The following is a 13,252-nucleotide window of genomic DNA, read 5'->3' on the forward strand; positions in this document are numbered from 1 at the left end:
ATGTTTGTATATGAATCATAGATGAAAGTTTTCATAAATGAATTCTGTCATGTGAATTGCAATGATGCTTTGGTGCTTTCTTGCTTTCTATTGTTGCATTATAAGTGCCTAGGAAGATGACATTACCACCCATCGTCCAATCCTTCCTCAGTCCTCTTCCAGCCCTCATCGTCACTCTCCCAATCGTCATCCCCTCTCCCTAGTCCTAAAGACATTCCCTCTCCGGCATCCTCCAAAACCTCATCAATTGCCGCCTGTTGGCCGTCTGTCTTAATGACGCCTTCCCCTGTCACATGTGTATCCTGGCCTCTCTTGAGCGCCTCAAGGCGTTTCCGATCATGTGGATTGAATATAGCACGATATCTTAATCTCTCTAACTGTTGTTGAGAAAACTTTGAGTGGGCGTGCTGGGGAGAGGTGAGTGAGAGGACGGTGAAGGAGATTGGAATATGATCGGAAGAATTGGACGTGGTTACGATAATTTGATCGTCTTCTTCCTCTCCCTCTAGGCAATGTGAATATTGAGATTGCGCTTCACATGCAATGTCATTCCATCTCTCGAGTCCAGTTTCATCCGGCTCTTCGCTATCTTCCCTTTGACCGTTCGTACCTGTCCCCGCACGTAAAACTCTTCTGGTGGGCACAACGATTACTGTTTCATTGTCGTCACTAGCACCGTCACCCAAGAAGAGGATTTTGTCTTTTTGCTTATTGCGCGATCTCTTAGTCCTTCCTTCTACATCCATCTGTTCATCTTTTTCCGCTATCATCCCTGCTCCTAGCGAGAATAATGGTGATGGTACCAATGGCTTATCGCGAGAGGTGGTGCTTGCCGTGAGTATAGGTATAGAAGAGTCATTGCCTACTTCTCCTTTGCCCTTTTCCTGCAAAATCTGCTCTCTTTCTTGCTGAGATTGCATTTGGCTTTGCGCGATTTCCTCTTCTTTCTTTCTTTCTTTCTCCTTGGCTTTGTTCAGTTTTTCAAAGAAACCCATAATAGCAGGTTGATTTGTAATTGAATTTTGCCTATTCCTCTTTTGACTTTTGGTCTCATCTATCTCAACTTGCTTGATCGCGTCATGAACCTGATTTGGGTTCGATTGAATGCTATTTTGGGAAGAAGGCAAATTCCCGAGAAAACTTGGTCTTGATAAATCATTAAAGAGGGGAGTGAATCCGCCTTGATGAGGTTTCCAAGGCGATGGTCCCAGTCCATCATCCTCGTTTTCGACATCATGCCTTCCGTCATTTGCATCGTCATTCTCTAACTGGCCATCCAGTCCTTGGTGTTGAAGTCCCCCACTTCGATTTTCATCATTTAAAAGCGTTGCTTCTTCAGAAAGCAAAACTTTCTCGCCAGACTCGGGTTGGGACAGATTGATGGTTCGAACAGGACCCTGTTCGCGCCGACGCCGGGCTGGACGTTCCTTGACAGGTGTGTCCTCCACCGGTTCACCACGTAACCTCTTTCTTGCTCTTGTACGTGGCGTAATTCCATTCCCTATTCGTCCTGTCGTTGATTCCATTTTTCCACTATCAGTATCTTGTACGCTTTTACCTTCAGATTGCGGAGAATATCCGGCTAGATTGCGATGATATGAATTAGCTGCAAGTACCTCTTTCAACTTTCGTGGTGAATTCGCATGTATAAAGGGCGAAGTCTGGTCTTCACTCCTTTTAACATCTCTTGCTGGACCTGTGCCAGAAGGCACTATAAATGGCGAAGCCTCTTGGGGATCCTTGGATTTTCCTTTACCAAACTTGTTAGGAGAAAAGATGTTGAATGGGTTGATGGGGTTGGGATCGATAATAGGCCCGGCATAGGCGTTTTTCTTAGGCGTAGTGAATAGCGCACGAGCTGTTGATTCAGCTGGGCGCGAAGGAGGAGGGGAGGCTTTTCGCTTGCGTATCTCACTCCCTTCTACACTTTTTGAGCTCTGTGGGTCCTGGTTAGAGCGAGAAGATCCTAGATTCTTTCGTGATGGCGGAGTTGGTGTAATTGGATAATTATGGGTAGGGACTATACGTGGAGTTGCTCGTGGCTGTTGTTGTACATGTTGTGTCTTTGAAAGCCTCCTATAAAGAGCATATTGCTGCGCTAGAAGCAAATTGCTCAGTATGAAGCAAGGCAACAATGAATGAGCATACCAATGTCTGAAGAATCGTCTTTTATATCCTCTTTTGTAGGGTTTCTGTTATGTTTTACTTTGAATGCTCTTTCCCAAGCCTTTACAGTTGACTTAACTTGGGAAAGACTTGCAGCATCCATTAGATTAAGGGTTGTAAATGTGAAAGTCTTGAATTAAATGAGATGTAATTGATTATTGATTACAGTTCGTTGTGTAATAGTAAAATACCACGTCATTACCTTCAATCTCATTTTATTTTCTGTGATCAACTTTTATTCTACCATTTCTATTTCTATTTTCATTATCACTATGCCTTATAAACTCCCACTTTTTCCTACATATACCCGAGTAAAATATGTCAATTCACTCCCAAATTTCGCTCGCTCACTTTCTACTACTTGTCCTGTTTTCCACCCACCCAAACCTCAAGGAAAATTCATTACTGATCGTCCAGTCAAAATCGACCACACTCCTGCCTTCCCTGCGCCATACAACCCATTCTCTCCCCGCCCGGAGCCTTCAAGATACAGTGATTTAACCCTCAGGCTGCTATGGAAGATCAACAAAATGCTCGGCTACAATGGGCGGAAAAGAACAACGGCAAGGGAGAGTGGACGTATGATGACGGGTATCATTCAGGCTGTACAGAATGATAAGGCCTTTTGGCATGATGGTGGGTGATTGTTTTTGAAGAAACATGTTTGTAACAGTTGGCAGAATGTGCTCTCCCAAAGACATTTCACTCCTTTTTCTCCATACACCTCCTCTATCTTCTCCTGACCCTCATTCGCCTTCGCGCTCTGTCTAATTCCATTCCCAACCCTCTTTCCCCTATTCCTCAACAACGTCCTCCAGGTCTTCCCGGGAGCACTACTCCTGCCCAACCGCCGAGTTGGACAGACCGATTCGAGAATCTTACCTCAACGCCTCACGAGTACAAGTATCGTGAAGTTTTATTGACACATTTCTTCAATGTTGTTGAGAATGAAATTCGATTGATGCTAGGCGCGGAAATCACGAGGGATAGTGCCATCAAGAGAAGGATGCAGGAGTATGCAAACTGGTGGAGAGAAGCCCAACTAGGTCTGGACTATGTGCTTGGCTTGACGGCAAGTGAGAATCCTGCCGAAAGGGCCATTGCAGATGCAGAGCTTGCTAACTGGGTATGGCGATTGATGTTTGGGAGAAGAGGAGAAGGCCCGATTGGCGAAGGCGAACTGGTTTATCCAGAAGGAGAAGGTTTGGAGTCAAGCAAGCAATTAGAAATGGCCGAGCAGATTGAGACGATTGTAAGATTCATTAGGAGAGAGCTAGTGAGATTGAGCAAAATAAGCGACCGAGATGTCATTGCAGGTAATGTAGGGATGTTTGGAAGAGTTAGACAGTAGTTTAAGAGATGCATGGTTATCCGGTTATTGAGTGAGCTTTTCAGATTGAAGTATTCTGTTCCGGTCTCATGCCCGTCTTCTCCTCCAGTCTGATGACCTCTCCATCATCCGCAATGATCTTGTAACGTACTAACTCAAGCCATGAGCTTGTGTATAGCGACGAGAAACGGACTGACCTATCCTCCATGCACCATGCTCTTGAGGCCGAATGGAAGTAAAGTAAACTGTACCAGCGGCTTTGTCACCTTTCATCCTGAAACTCAAGTCAACGCGACCTTGCATTGTGTTGATCTTGCCAATAAAGTCAGTTGGTTCATGTCAAGGCAAGGTTACTGACAGTTCCAGAAATCCATGGGGAACCCAAGGCTACACCCATCAGCGGCCTCAACGAGAAATATGGGAAATAACATACTCCACCAATCATCCACTAATCTTACATTCTCGCCTAGAACAGCAATAACCTCTTTTGAGTTTCTGAGCTGAAAAGTTACCTGCCTCAATACAGAAGAAGCTAGACGTTCAGAGTTGGTAGCATGGAGGATGAAAAGACCCCAACCAAGTCCCAACAAGCCAAGTGCCATCGCTATAAGTGTTTCATCATTAATAATAGTCGTCATTCGCAATGCAAGCCTTACCAAAAGGCAATATGCTCTGCTCGTTCTGTCAATACCATTCATACAGTCCAGCCATACTCACCTTCAGTTCCGGCAATTCTCTCCTTCCTGCGCTTGGCCTTTCATACAACAACCTCGGTTTACTCGGTCCACTAAATGCCTCTGCTTCCACTTGCCTGGAAACTGGCCCACTAGTAACTCTCTTCTTCTGAGACAGCGGCGGCATCCCACGAGGTATCTCTGGGTGTTCATGTAATTGGCGAGGAAGAGCTTTGGAGGAGTAGGTTGTCGGTTCTTGGGACGGTGGCGGCGGCGACTGGGAAGCGAACGAGCGGATCCTAGAAGTGGTTCTGGTAATTTGAAGGGGAAGACGAGAAGTAAGGCGCATTGCAAAAAAGTCTAAATATAAATGTATAGAGAAGATATAAAATGATGTGAAATGAAAGAGCAGATGGAATCTTGTGCAAGTGGAGGTAAAATTAGGACGAAATGCGCAAAATTGGATTTTTGGGTGGGTATTCCCAAATTCTTATCGTTATGAATTTTAATAATCAAGTTTTTAATTTTTAATTTTTCTTTTCATTGTCTTCAAGAGAAAGAAGAAAATAAACTTTTCACGAGAATAAAACAGAAATGACTTCTGCTGCGGACTTTACTCTACTTCCAGGAGGTTTGTCTCTGAGGAATTGGCTTGGATTCAGCTGATGAGTTTGTAGAAATCTCTCCTGAACTCCACAACGAGCTTGGAGTCGGTACGCGTCGAACCCGTTGGTAACAAGTTACAATCTAACTTTCGTTTGGTAGAGGAAGGAAACAAGAACGTCAGATATAGGCGATTTCATGTCAAAGAGACGCAGAACTATTTGGACTTTTTAAGGCCAAAAGTCAAGGATATCAGCCAGTTCTGGCTCATTGTTTTAGTAAGCCAGACTTTGAATCTTGGGCTTTTTTGCTGATTCGGTGAATTTACTAGATGTCTCATCAGACTATTGCTCCTCATCTCAGCTCCAAGCTTGATCAGCACGCTCTTTCCTTCCTTGAGGATATCGAGCTAAAACAAGACGTCAACGACTTCCGTCCCTACGAACTTGTCTTTGTGCGCTTCTTACCCTACCTTGAGAGTTGTGGCTGATGGATAGAATAGCATTTCAAAGAAAACCCATACTTCACCAACAAGACGTTGTCCAAGAAGTACTCGCTTCAATCAGGTCTCACCCCAGTCACTGACGACTCCGTCACTGAAGATCTCCGAAAGTTTGAGGGCGATGAGCAACTTGAAGCTGGTGTATGTTTTCCCGCATCACACTTGCAATGACAAAGCTGACGGGGAATAGACAACAACTATTGATTGGAAATCCGACGAGGTCAATCTTTGTGCCAAAATGCCTAGAGGAAACCAAGTTCAAGGAGGCGAGGCTGATGATCTCGATGGGTTTGAAGGAGACCCTGGATCTTTCTTTTTGTTTTTCCAAGAAAAGGGCGATCTCTTTAAGGCTGGTGGCTTTCTTCTGTAAAATTTTTCCAAACTGACTTACAAACAGCTTGGCGAAGACTTCAAAGATGACATCCTCCCTGATGCGTTTGCCTATTTTGAAGGACGTGGCGATAATGGTTTTGGCGATGACTCTGAAGACGACGAACTTGATGAGGAAGATGACGATGACGAGGAAGAAATTGACCTTGAAAATGAGATTCCCAAGAAAAAGAGGAAGGTGTGTCAAGACGGCTGCTGTTAAGAACGCCTTAAACGGCGCTGTTCTTTGGCATGGAGAGCTACGTGATAACGTTGATTGTAGGTTGGCGGCAAATAATCGTTTCCTTCAAATCCAGATCTAGTTTGTAGGAGCACAATATACAATACAAAGTTTTTCTTTGCCGTTGGTCATTTTCGGGGGCACTTTACGACGGTTTTAGGGGTGCAATGTGCATAGCAAGTTTGGACGTTTGAATAAGAAAATGCATACTTTAGGAATGTCTTATCGAACGTTCATGTTGGATCTACAACCCCATGTTAGCTTATCTTCGTATACTCGTCCGAGTTTAGGACAGACCTGTTCAAGTAACCAGTCTTGTGCACTTCTTCCACCCATTTGAACACATCACTTTGCCCTTCTAACACTGCCAAAATCTCTCTTGCAATTCTCTGATCTCTTGGAATACCCCCCTTCCTACCTTTCTCCGCTGCCCTTAAAATCCAAGCAATACCCTGTCGAGTGCGTTGTCTCTCAGTGAGTGCCCGAGGGGTGAGGATGGTCTTTGCTGATTTTCGCATTGACAGGATTTTGACTGAAGGTGATGCGAGGATGATGGATTGGCGTAAAAGAGGTTGAGGAGCGAGATTGGTTGTTTGTTGACTACCACACACCAACGATCAGTACATTTGCCTTCAGTTCACCTTCACAATCTACTCCAACTCACATTAGATCCAGCACACTCTGCACCATCTTTTGGGCTTCCGTCTTTTTGCCATGCTTCATCAAGCAATTTGTCAACAAATCTAGGGTAGGATCAATTTTTGGCGGGATTTTATCTGGAGAATACCCTCTTGTGGGCTCTTGAGCTTCCAAAGACTGAGGTGCTTGAGATTGCTGGGTAAATGCGCTGCCAGAAGATGAGGGATGAAGGATATTTTGTAGAGCTGGGAAACCCAAGGCTGGTGTCGCTGCTGGAGCAGGAGAGGCCTGTAAACGAGTAACGGAAGTTGCAAAACGTCTTGTGGCTACTAAAATTTTAATAGGCATCTTGTAGTTATAGTGTTAAGAATTGACTTGGATTTAGATATTGATAAAAAGAAGGAAAAAAAGTTGGGAAGACAGTGATTTGAGCGATTACGTAATAATCCTGAAGAAGTTGTAAAAGAGATTTTTAGCAAAGTTAATTTACAAGCTACGATAAAATTATATTCAGCAGGAATAAAGATGGGAAAAAGAACCTTTGAAACAGAAGGTCTTCCTAAATCAAAGGCGGCAGCAACGGGGCAAGAGACAGCAAGGAGTCCAGCCAAGAACAATGACCAAGAGATGGGAGAATTTGAGGACAGATGGGAAGATGAGATGGAGAGCGAAGAAGAAGTTGTAGTTGACGCAGAGGGCGAAGGTATGTTTGTTTCTGCTTGGTAGAATGCTTGCTCATGACTGTTTGCTCACGACTGTTAGATGAGTTTACTCCAGCTCAGGAAGACTCTCAACCTGCACCTCCTCCTACAGAAACTTACCTTCCTGGTACAGCTATCGAGGAAGACGAACAACTTGTTCCAGATAATTCAGTCTACCTCACCCTTCATTCCCTTTCGTATTCCTGGCCATGTCTCTCTTTTGACGTATTGCGCGATAACTTGGGCGCAGACCGCGCTACATTCCCTCAAACTTCATGGATCGTGACTGGTACCCAAGCAGGTGAGGTACCTGGTCAAGGAAGAGCCAAAGATGAAGTTGTCATTATGAGGTTGGGCAACTTGTCCAAGACGCAGTACGATGATGATGACGATGAAGACAATGATAATGACGATGAAGACGGCAATGATGAAGATGCTACCCTTGACTTTCTCACCATCCCACACGTCGGCTCTGTCAATCGTATTCGAGCTGCCCCTGCTTCTCTGGGAGGACCCATACCAGACCCATATCACGTCGCCACCTTCTCTGAGACCGGAAAGGTTCACATCTTTGATGTTCGTCCTTATATTGATTCTCTCTTAGGTCCTTCCAAGCCAAAACAAAAGCTACCAGTACACACCATCTCAAATCACGGTCGGTCAGAGGGTTTTGCAGTTGAATGGGGACAAACGGGCTTATTGACAGGCGATATCGACAAGAAAATCTTTTTGACAACTGTCACGCCTACTGGATTCAGCACTTCTTCCCAACCATATCTTTCACATACATCTAGCATTGAAGACCTTCAATGGTCGCCTTCTGAACCTACAGTATTCGCATCCGCTTCGGCAGACAAAACCGTCAGGGTGTGGGACGTAAGAACCAAAGGGAGAACGAGCGTGGTTAGCGTGGAGGCTCATAGTGACGACGTGAATGTCATTAGTTGGAATAAAGGAATGGATTATTTATTGGTTAGTGGTGGTGATGAGGGAGGGTTAAAGGTTTGGGATTTGAGAATGTTTAAAGAGTGAATTTCATTTTCGCTCAAACATACTATGCTAACTTTGTGTGCAGTTCACCTACACCAGTTGCTCAATTCCAATGGCACACGGCGCCTATCACATCCGTTGAATGGCATCCAACAGATACTTCAGTCTTTGCCGCCTCAGGCTCCGATGACCAACTTACTTTGTGGGATCTGTCTGTCGAGCCCGACGAGGATGAAGCTCCTGTCGTACCTTCGAATGGCACTGGTGTTACATCTGTCCCTCCTCAATTGCTCTTTGTTCATCAAGGCCAGAAAGATGTCAAGGAATTGCACTGGCACCCTCAAATTCCTGGCATGATTATCAGTACTGCTTCAGACTCATTCAATGTGTTCAAAACAATTTCTTGCTAGGTTGCGCTCTAGATCTCAATGCATTCATTAATAGATACAAACTCGATTGGATAAACCTTTGAATTGACAACAAAGAGTACAACTACAAACACAAAACAACGTGCCTTCAGAGACAGCTTATTTTTGGTCCCAATCGCCAAACTCCCTGCAAGCCTGTATCAGTTTATCCAACTGGATAACCAGAGTGATACTCACCACTTGAAGCAATCCACACAGTCTTCTTCCGGCATAGGCTTGGGCACACCGCCATGTTGCTTCCAATCATCGTCCTCATCTTTGCCATTTCCTGGACGCTTTTTGTGTCCTCGTCGTCTCCACCCCCACGATGATACTTGATAGTTTTGCTCGATAAGAGAGTGAACCCCTCCCCATTGATGAATGATCCTCCTCCACTGACTGGCAACTCTACTGAGATAGCTGATAATTCTTCCAAAGTTATTCGTCACCACTTTACTTATTTCTCTCTCCTTTTCCTCGTTCCGAAGTTCCTCGTCTTCCCACGGTTCAGCCAAAACTTTGTCAATCACCTCTGCAATCCTATGTGTCCTGACATCTACACTCCAACCTTTGACTTTGACTGTATCATATAAAATCGTCTCGCCTGTATGGCATTTGCTTTCCATTGCAAAACCTGCGGCGTAACAACCGCTATACGCTCCATTGCATACCCCCATAGGTATAGGATCTGCAGTGTGGTATACATGAGTGATACCAGAGAGATTGGAGGGCATGCCCGGTGGTAAAGGGAGATGGAGCCGAGAAGCAGGAAGAAAGTCGCCAGGCGCTTCAAATGTAACAGCTGGCGCTCCAAAAGACAGTGCAATTAGTGCCGAAACTGAGCCGCCAAGAGAGTGACCAGTAAGCCAGATAGAAGCGTTAGGATACATGTAGGTAATATTGTTGTATAAGTTCTACGACGTTTTGAGCTTCCTTCATAACAAAAAAAACATGATTTCAGATAACGTACAGTTCCAACGGTAGCGTAGACACTTTCAGAGACCAGAGCATCCTCCAAACAGGTCTGTCCACACTTATTGTCTCCAGAGTAGCAATCACATACAGTAGACCAAGAAAAGTCGATCCTTGCACAACAGCACGAAAATAGCAAGTTGTCCTATAATTGAATTGGGATATAAACTGCATTGGGCAAGTCTTTGAACTCACATTAAACTTATCATTCTTTGCTGTAGGCCCTCCAGATCCCAGAAGCCCCGCAGAAGTTCCCTTGACTGATATGATGACCGTCTCATTATTTTCGTCCGCAAACTACAACAATCACCTCAATACCTATCACATCGGAAATCTGAAAGCAATCTGCTCACGATATGTCCTCTCAGGCCATCAGCATCAGGCTCCCATCCAAATGGGATAGTACTGTTAAATTTGGACAACCCATACCATCCATCATCATTTGGTAAGACGTATGCATTAGACGTCATTTTGGCCAGGGCAATGACTGTCTGGCGGTCCGACATGTCTGGTACGGTTACTTCGATATCTTCCCATCCTCCCAATGGGTCATTGTAATCTGGAGCATTCCATTGTGACAATGCTAAAGTAGAGTTGAGTCGCCTAGACGAGAGGGATTGGACTTGAGCATGGTGGGAATACGCCCAGGAAGTGATTGTGGGTGGACGAATGCGCGAACGACGAATGAGCTTCTTCTGTGTTCGTATTTGTAGCGACCCATCCTTGTTCAGTTGAGGTATATTCGTTTCACCTCCAAGGGCTTCTATAGGATAATCATGAGCACAAAAAGAGGTAACAGGGTTAGAGTCGTGTAGGAAGAGAGTGGACTGAAAAGAATCAGGTGAGAAGGTGTGGGTGTGAGCATGTATGGGTTTGAATGTGAGTGATTTCGAATCTTGTTGGGAAGAGTGTATGAACGGTAAGAATAATGAAGATAATTTAAGTGGAGATGGAATGAACATGTTGTTAATGCAAAAGAAAAGATAAAAGATGGATTCAAATATCAGTGGCAAGTATTAATCCGGACACGATCTTTCAATGTCCGGACATATATTAAAGATAGACAAATACAATAGCATTCATGACAAGATATGCAGACTTGTCAAACTAGCATTATCCAAAAGCATGCTCGTATTGTAAGCAAAAACTATCATCTATATAAGCGTGTTACAACTGTGGTAGCCATTCGATCGTCATTCTTCTTCTGTAGCTTCATTTCTTTCTATAACCCTACTTTTCAACAATGAACCCATGTCGCTTTCCTGTTTGAAAACTCACTTTTTTCTTCCATATAGAATCTGTCTTCTCGCCTCTCTTATCTTTGCCATTTCTTCCTCCTCGTCATCTCCTTCCTCTGCTGCTAGCTTCTTTGCATCTTCTTCAGCACTTCGGACTTTTTGCATTCTTTCCTGATGTTCCTTCTCTTCCCTCTCGGCATTCTTTTGTAATTCGGCAGATTTTTCCTGTTCGGTAGATTCATGAGAAAGGTGCAAGGCACGAGATATGTGAGTGACTAGGTTTTGTTGAGCTTTGGTGAATTTTGTATATTTGGACAACCTATAATGAAAGTCAGTTGAGGTGAAAAAGGTGTTTTGCACAGTAAGCTTACCCCCATAACGACTAGGGTAAAGGTTGTCAGTATAGTCAGCTGAATCTGCGTAGACAAACATACCATGACGCTTTTTGCAATTTTTACATGAGACAGATCAGCTCCCTTATGTTCTAATTGCGCAATGAACCATCTAAAATTCTACCAATGAGTCAGTTAGCAAGACTCTTTTACTTGGTCACGAGAGATGAAACCAACATCAATGGTGCTTCTATAATGGCCACTTAGTGGATTAAGACTCTTGATCAGACCATGTTTCACTACAATGATTCCCGCTGACGTGACTTTTCCACCAGCCAAAACTACAGCCCCGTTACCATTAACTCTGAATTTCAAACACAGCTAATAACGTACAGGATGAATGCTGGAAAGTCCCACTTTTCTTGATCCCCACAAACAGGTTCAATTTCATATCGCTTACGTATATCCACGTATTCCTTCTCACCGTTTTTCTCAATAATTCCTTTCTTACACCTCCTGGAGTGATTTTCTTTCTTCCTCTATCCAGCCATCCCTCGGATTCTTTATCCAAATTCATATAGTGCGTATCTTCATTATCATCCAAGTCCGATTGGGCAGAGTAGGTATCGGACGAGAAGGAAGAGGTAGAAGATTGTTTGGGGATTTTATAAAGGTGGTGACGGCGGGGAACAGCGTAAGGGTCTTTTGGTGACCGGGGACGATTATCCTCAGCCGAATCATCAGCAGAATCGTATGGAACGATACCTTGGCCATTTCCTGTATCTTTCCATCTTCCTGCAGCTGTATCTACGAGTTCATTGTTGCGTGCCCTGTGTACGAGATTAGTAACGGTTTGGTTACCAAACACCATGATCACGCACCATCGTAATAAACCGTGTTTGTCAACTTTGATAAGATAATTGAACCGTTGCTCAACCGATAAATACGTTATCCGTTCTTTTTCTAATCTTTCTCTAGGCAACTCTTCTAGATCCAAGTGTTTCCCATCCCCTTTGTCCAGCCTGGTGATGAATGGTGTGTCAGCGTACCCAATCTAATTCTGCTGCCTTTAACCTACCACCGAAAGAAATTGTCAGACGTATCTGCTTCTTTCCATTTACGAAAGTAATACTTGAGGTTGCTCCCATACCTGTGCTACGGATTACTCGTTAGATCTGACTTTCCCAAGCATGGTACAACAAGACAGTACACACACCTTTCCATCAATCATCTCCAACCAATGTTGCCGTTCCAACGCTTTGCTATGAAATCCCAATCCCTCATTTTCATCTCTTTCCTTGCCGATGCCAAAGCTCAAGGAGCCCCAAAAGGTTGCCTTTCTTGACTTTCTTTCCTTGTTTGAAAGTTGTGAAGGATCACATTCAGCCACTGGCGACTCGGTCGGTTTGATGGAAGACGTATACAGGCCGTCGCCTTTCTGAAGACGTGCTGCCGCTTGAGCTGCGCGATGCCATCTAAGGAATACCTGTCAGGGATTTCGTAATACAAACAGGTGGCTCTCCAGATGGAAGAGGGTAGATACCTCGATTGAACATCATTCTTGTTTTCCAATTGTCCTTTAGTGTACATCTTTTCTTCATTTAGTTTAACCAAGTTTTCCCATCGTGCATCGCTCTCCCTACAGCCACACGCAACATCAGATACGGATTCAAACAAACACTCCAAGCAGATTGGATGGAGAGAACTGACAGACGAAGATGTTGGACATGTTTACGAGCAACATATCCTCGATAATACCTTTGTATCGTCCTTGCTGCCTGTTCTCGATGCTGCTGCTTTTCTTCTTTTTCTTCAATATTCCCCTCTCTCTCTATGCCTTCTCCATCTTCTCCATCTTCTCCATCTTCTCCATCTTCTCCATCCTCTCCATCTTGACGAGGCAATGCAGGGCTCATAGACGACAAATGTTGATATTGTACCGGTATGCCACTGCAGTCAGAATCATGAATAGACATTTCCGTCTGCGATGAGCGAATATAAAGGTAGCGACAAAAGAGAGGGTAGCCTATTGTTTTCCCAATCAATTATTCTTGATGCAATGGTGTCCAAATCTTGTAATGGAAAAGA

General features: G+C 44.2%; 8 protein-coding genes across 8 annotated transcripts; 3 read left to right on the forward strand and 5 right to left on the reverse strand.

The window, feature by feature from the left end:
- Positions 1-122: 122 nt before the first annotated feature.
- Positions 123-2,269, reverse strand: L203_100914 (uncharacterized protein; the record flags this gene model as incomplete). Its single annotated transcript, XM_066210366.1, has 2 exons — positions 123-2,098; positions 2,149-2,269. 2 exons carry the CDS (start codon positions 2,267-2,269, stop codon positions 123-125), a joined length of 2,097 nt encoding a protein of 698 aa, XP_066066463.1.
- A 169-nt stretch (positions 2,270-2,438) lies between these two features.
- On the forward strand, positions 2,439-3,517 carry L203_100915 (uncharacterized protein; the record flags this gene model as incomplete). The annotated part of the gene is made up of 2 exons (XM_066210367.1): positions 2,439-2,802; positions 2,847-3,517. The coding sequence occupies 2 exons, from the start codon at positions 2,439-2,441 to the stop codon at positions 3,515-3,517; spliced, it is 1,035 nt and encodes a 344-aa protein (XP_066066464.1).
- A 40-nt stretch (positions 3,518-3,557) lies between these two features.
- Positions 3,558-4,519, reverse strand: L203_100916 (uncharacterized protein; the record flags this gene model as incomplete). The annotated part of the gene is made up of 6 exons (XM_066210368.1): positions 3,558-3,646; positions 3,694-3,808; positions 3,855-3,883; positions 3,930-4,100; positions 4,153-4,168; positions 4,214-4,519. The coding sequence occupies 6 exons, from the start codon at positions 4,517-4,519 to the stop codon at positions 3,558-3,560; spliced, it is 726 nt and encodes a 241-aa protein (XP_066066465.1).
- A 245-nt stretch (positions 4,520-4,764) lies between these two features.
- Positions 4,765-5,942, forward strand: L203_100917 (uncharacterized protein; the record flags this gene model as incomplete). Its single annotated transcript, XM_066210369.1, has 8 exons — positions 4,765-4,801; positions 4,848-4,883; positions 4,936-5,051; positions 5,105-5,227; positions 5,276-5,416; positions 5,466-5,624; positions 5,673-5,843; positions 5,928-5,942. The coding sequence occupies 8 exons, from the start codon at positions 4,765-4,767 to the stop codon at positions 5,940-5,942; spliced, it is 798 nt and encodes a 265-aa protein (XP_066066466.1).
- Positions 5,943-6,107: 165 nt separating this feature from the next.
- Positions 6,108-6,872, reverse strand: L203_100918 (uncharacterized protein; the record flags this gene model as incomplete). Its single annotated transcript, XM_066210370.1, has 3 exons — positions 6,108-6,129; positions 6,183-6,485; positions 6,550-6,872. 3 exons carry the CDS (start codon positions 6,870-6,872, stop codon positions 6,108-6,110), a joined length of 648 nt encoding a protein of 215 aa, XP_066066467.1.
- Positions 6,873-7,049: 177 nt separating this feature from the next.
- On the forward strand, positions 7,050-8,625 carry L203_100919 (uncharacterized protein; the record flags this gene model as incomplete). The annotated part of the gene is made up of 3 exons (XM_066210371.1): positions 7,050-7,227; positions 7,287-8,253; positions 8,301-8,625. 3 exons carry the CDS (start codon positions 7,050-7,052, stop codon positions 8,623-8,625), a joined length of 1,470 nt encoding a protein of 489 aa, XP_066066468.1.
- Positions 8,626-8,742: 117 nt separating this feature from the next.
- L203_100920 (uncharacterized protein) lies at positions 8,743-10,556 on the reverse strand (the record flags this gene model as incomplete). Its single annotated transcript, XM_066210372.1, has 5 exons — positions 8,743-8,770; positions 8,821-9,536; positions 9,593-9,739; positions 9,790-9,891; positions 9,948-10,556. 5 exons carry the CDS (start codon positions 10,554-10,556, stop codon positions 8,743-8,745), a joined length of 1,602 nt encoding a protein of 533 aa, XP_066066469.1.
- A 231-nt stretch (positions 10,557-10,787) lies between these two features.
- Positions 10,788-13,080, reverse strand: L203_100921 (uncharacterized protein; the record flags this gene model as incomplete). The annotated part of the gene is made up of 11 exons (XM_066210373.1): positions 10,788-10,824; positions 10,873-11,151; positions 11,204-11,214; positions 11,267-11,344; positions 11,402-11,505; positions 11,558-11,994; positions 12,046-12,186; positions 12,243-12,319; positions 12,381-12,639; positions 12,708-12,803; positions 12,875-13,080. The coding sequence occupies 11 exons, from the start codon at positions 13,078-13,080 to the stop codon at positions 10,788-10,790; spliced, it is 1,725 nt and encodes a 574-aa protein (XP_066066470.1).
- Positions 13,081-13,252: the final 172 nt, after the last annotated feature.

The sequence above is a fragment of the Cryptococcus depauperatus genome, chromosome 1 (genome assembly GCF_001720195.1).
Source record: "Cryptococcus depauperatus CBS 7841 chromosome 1, complete sequence".
Lineage (NCBI taxonomy): Eukaryota > Fungi > Basidiomycota > Tremellomycetes > Tremellales > Cryptococcaceae > Cryptococcus > Cryptococcus depauperatus.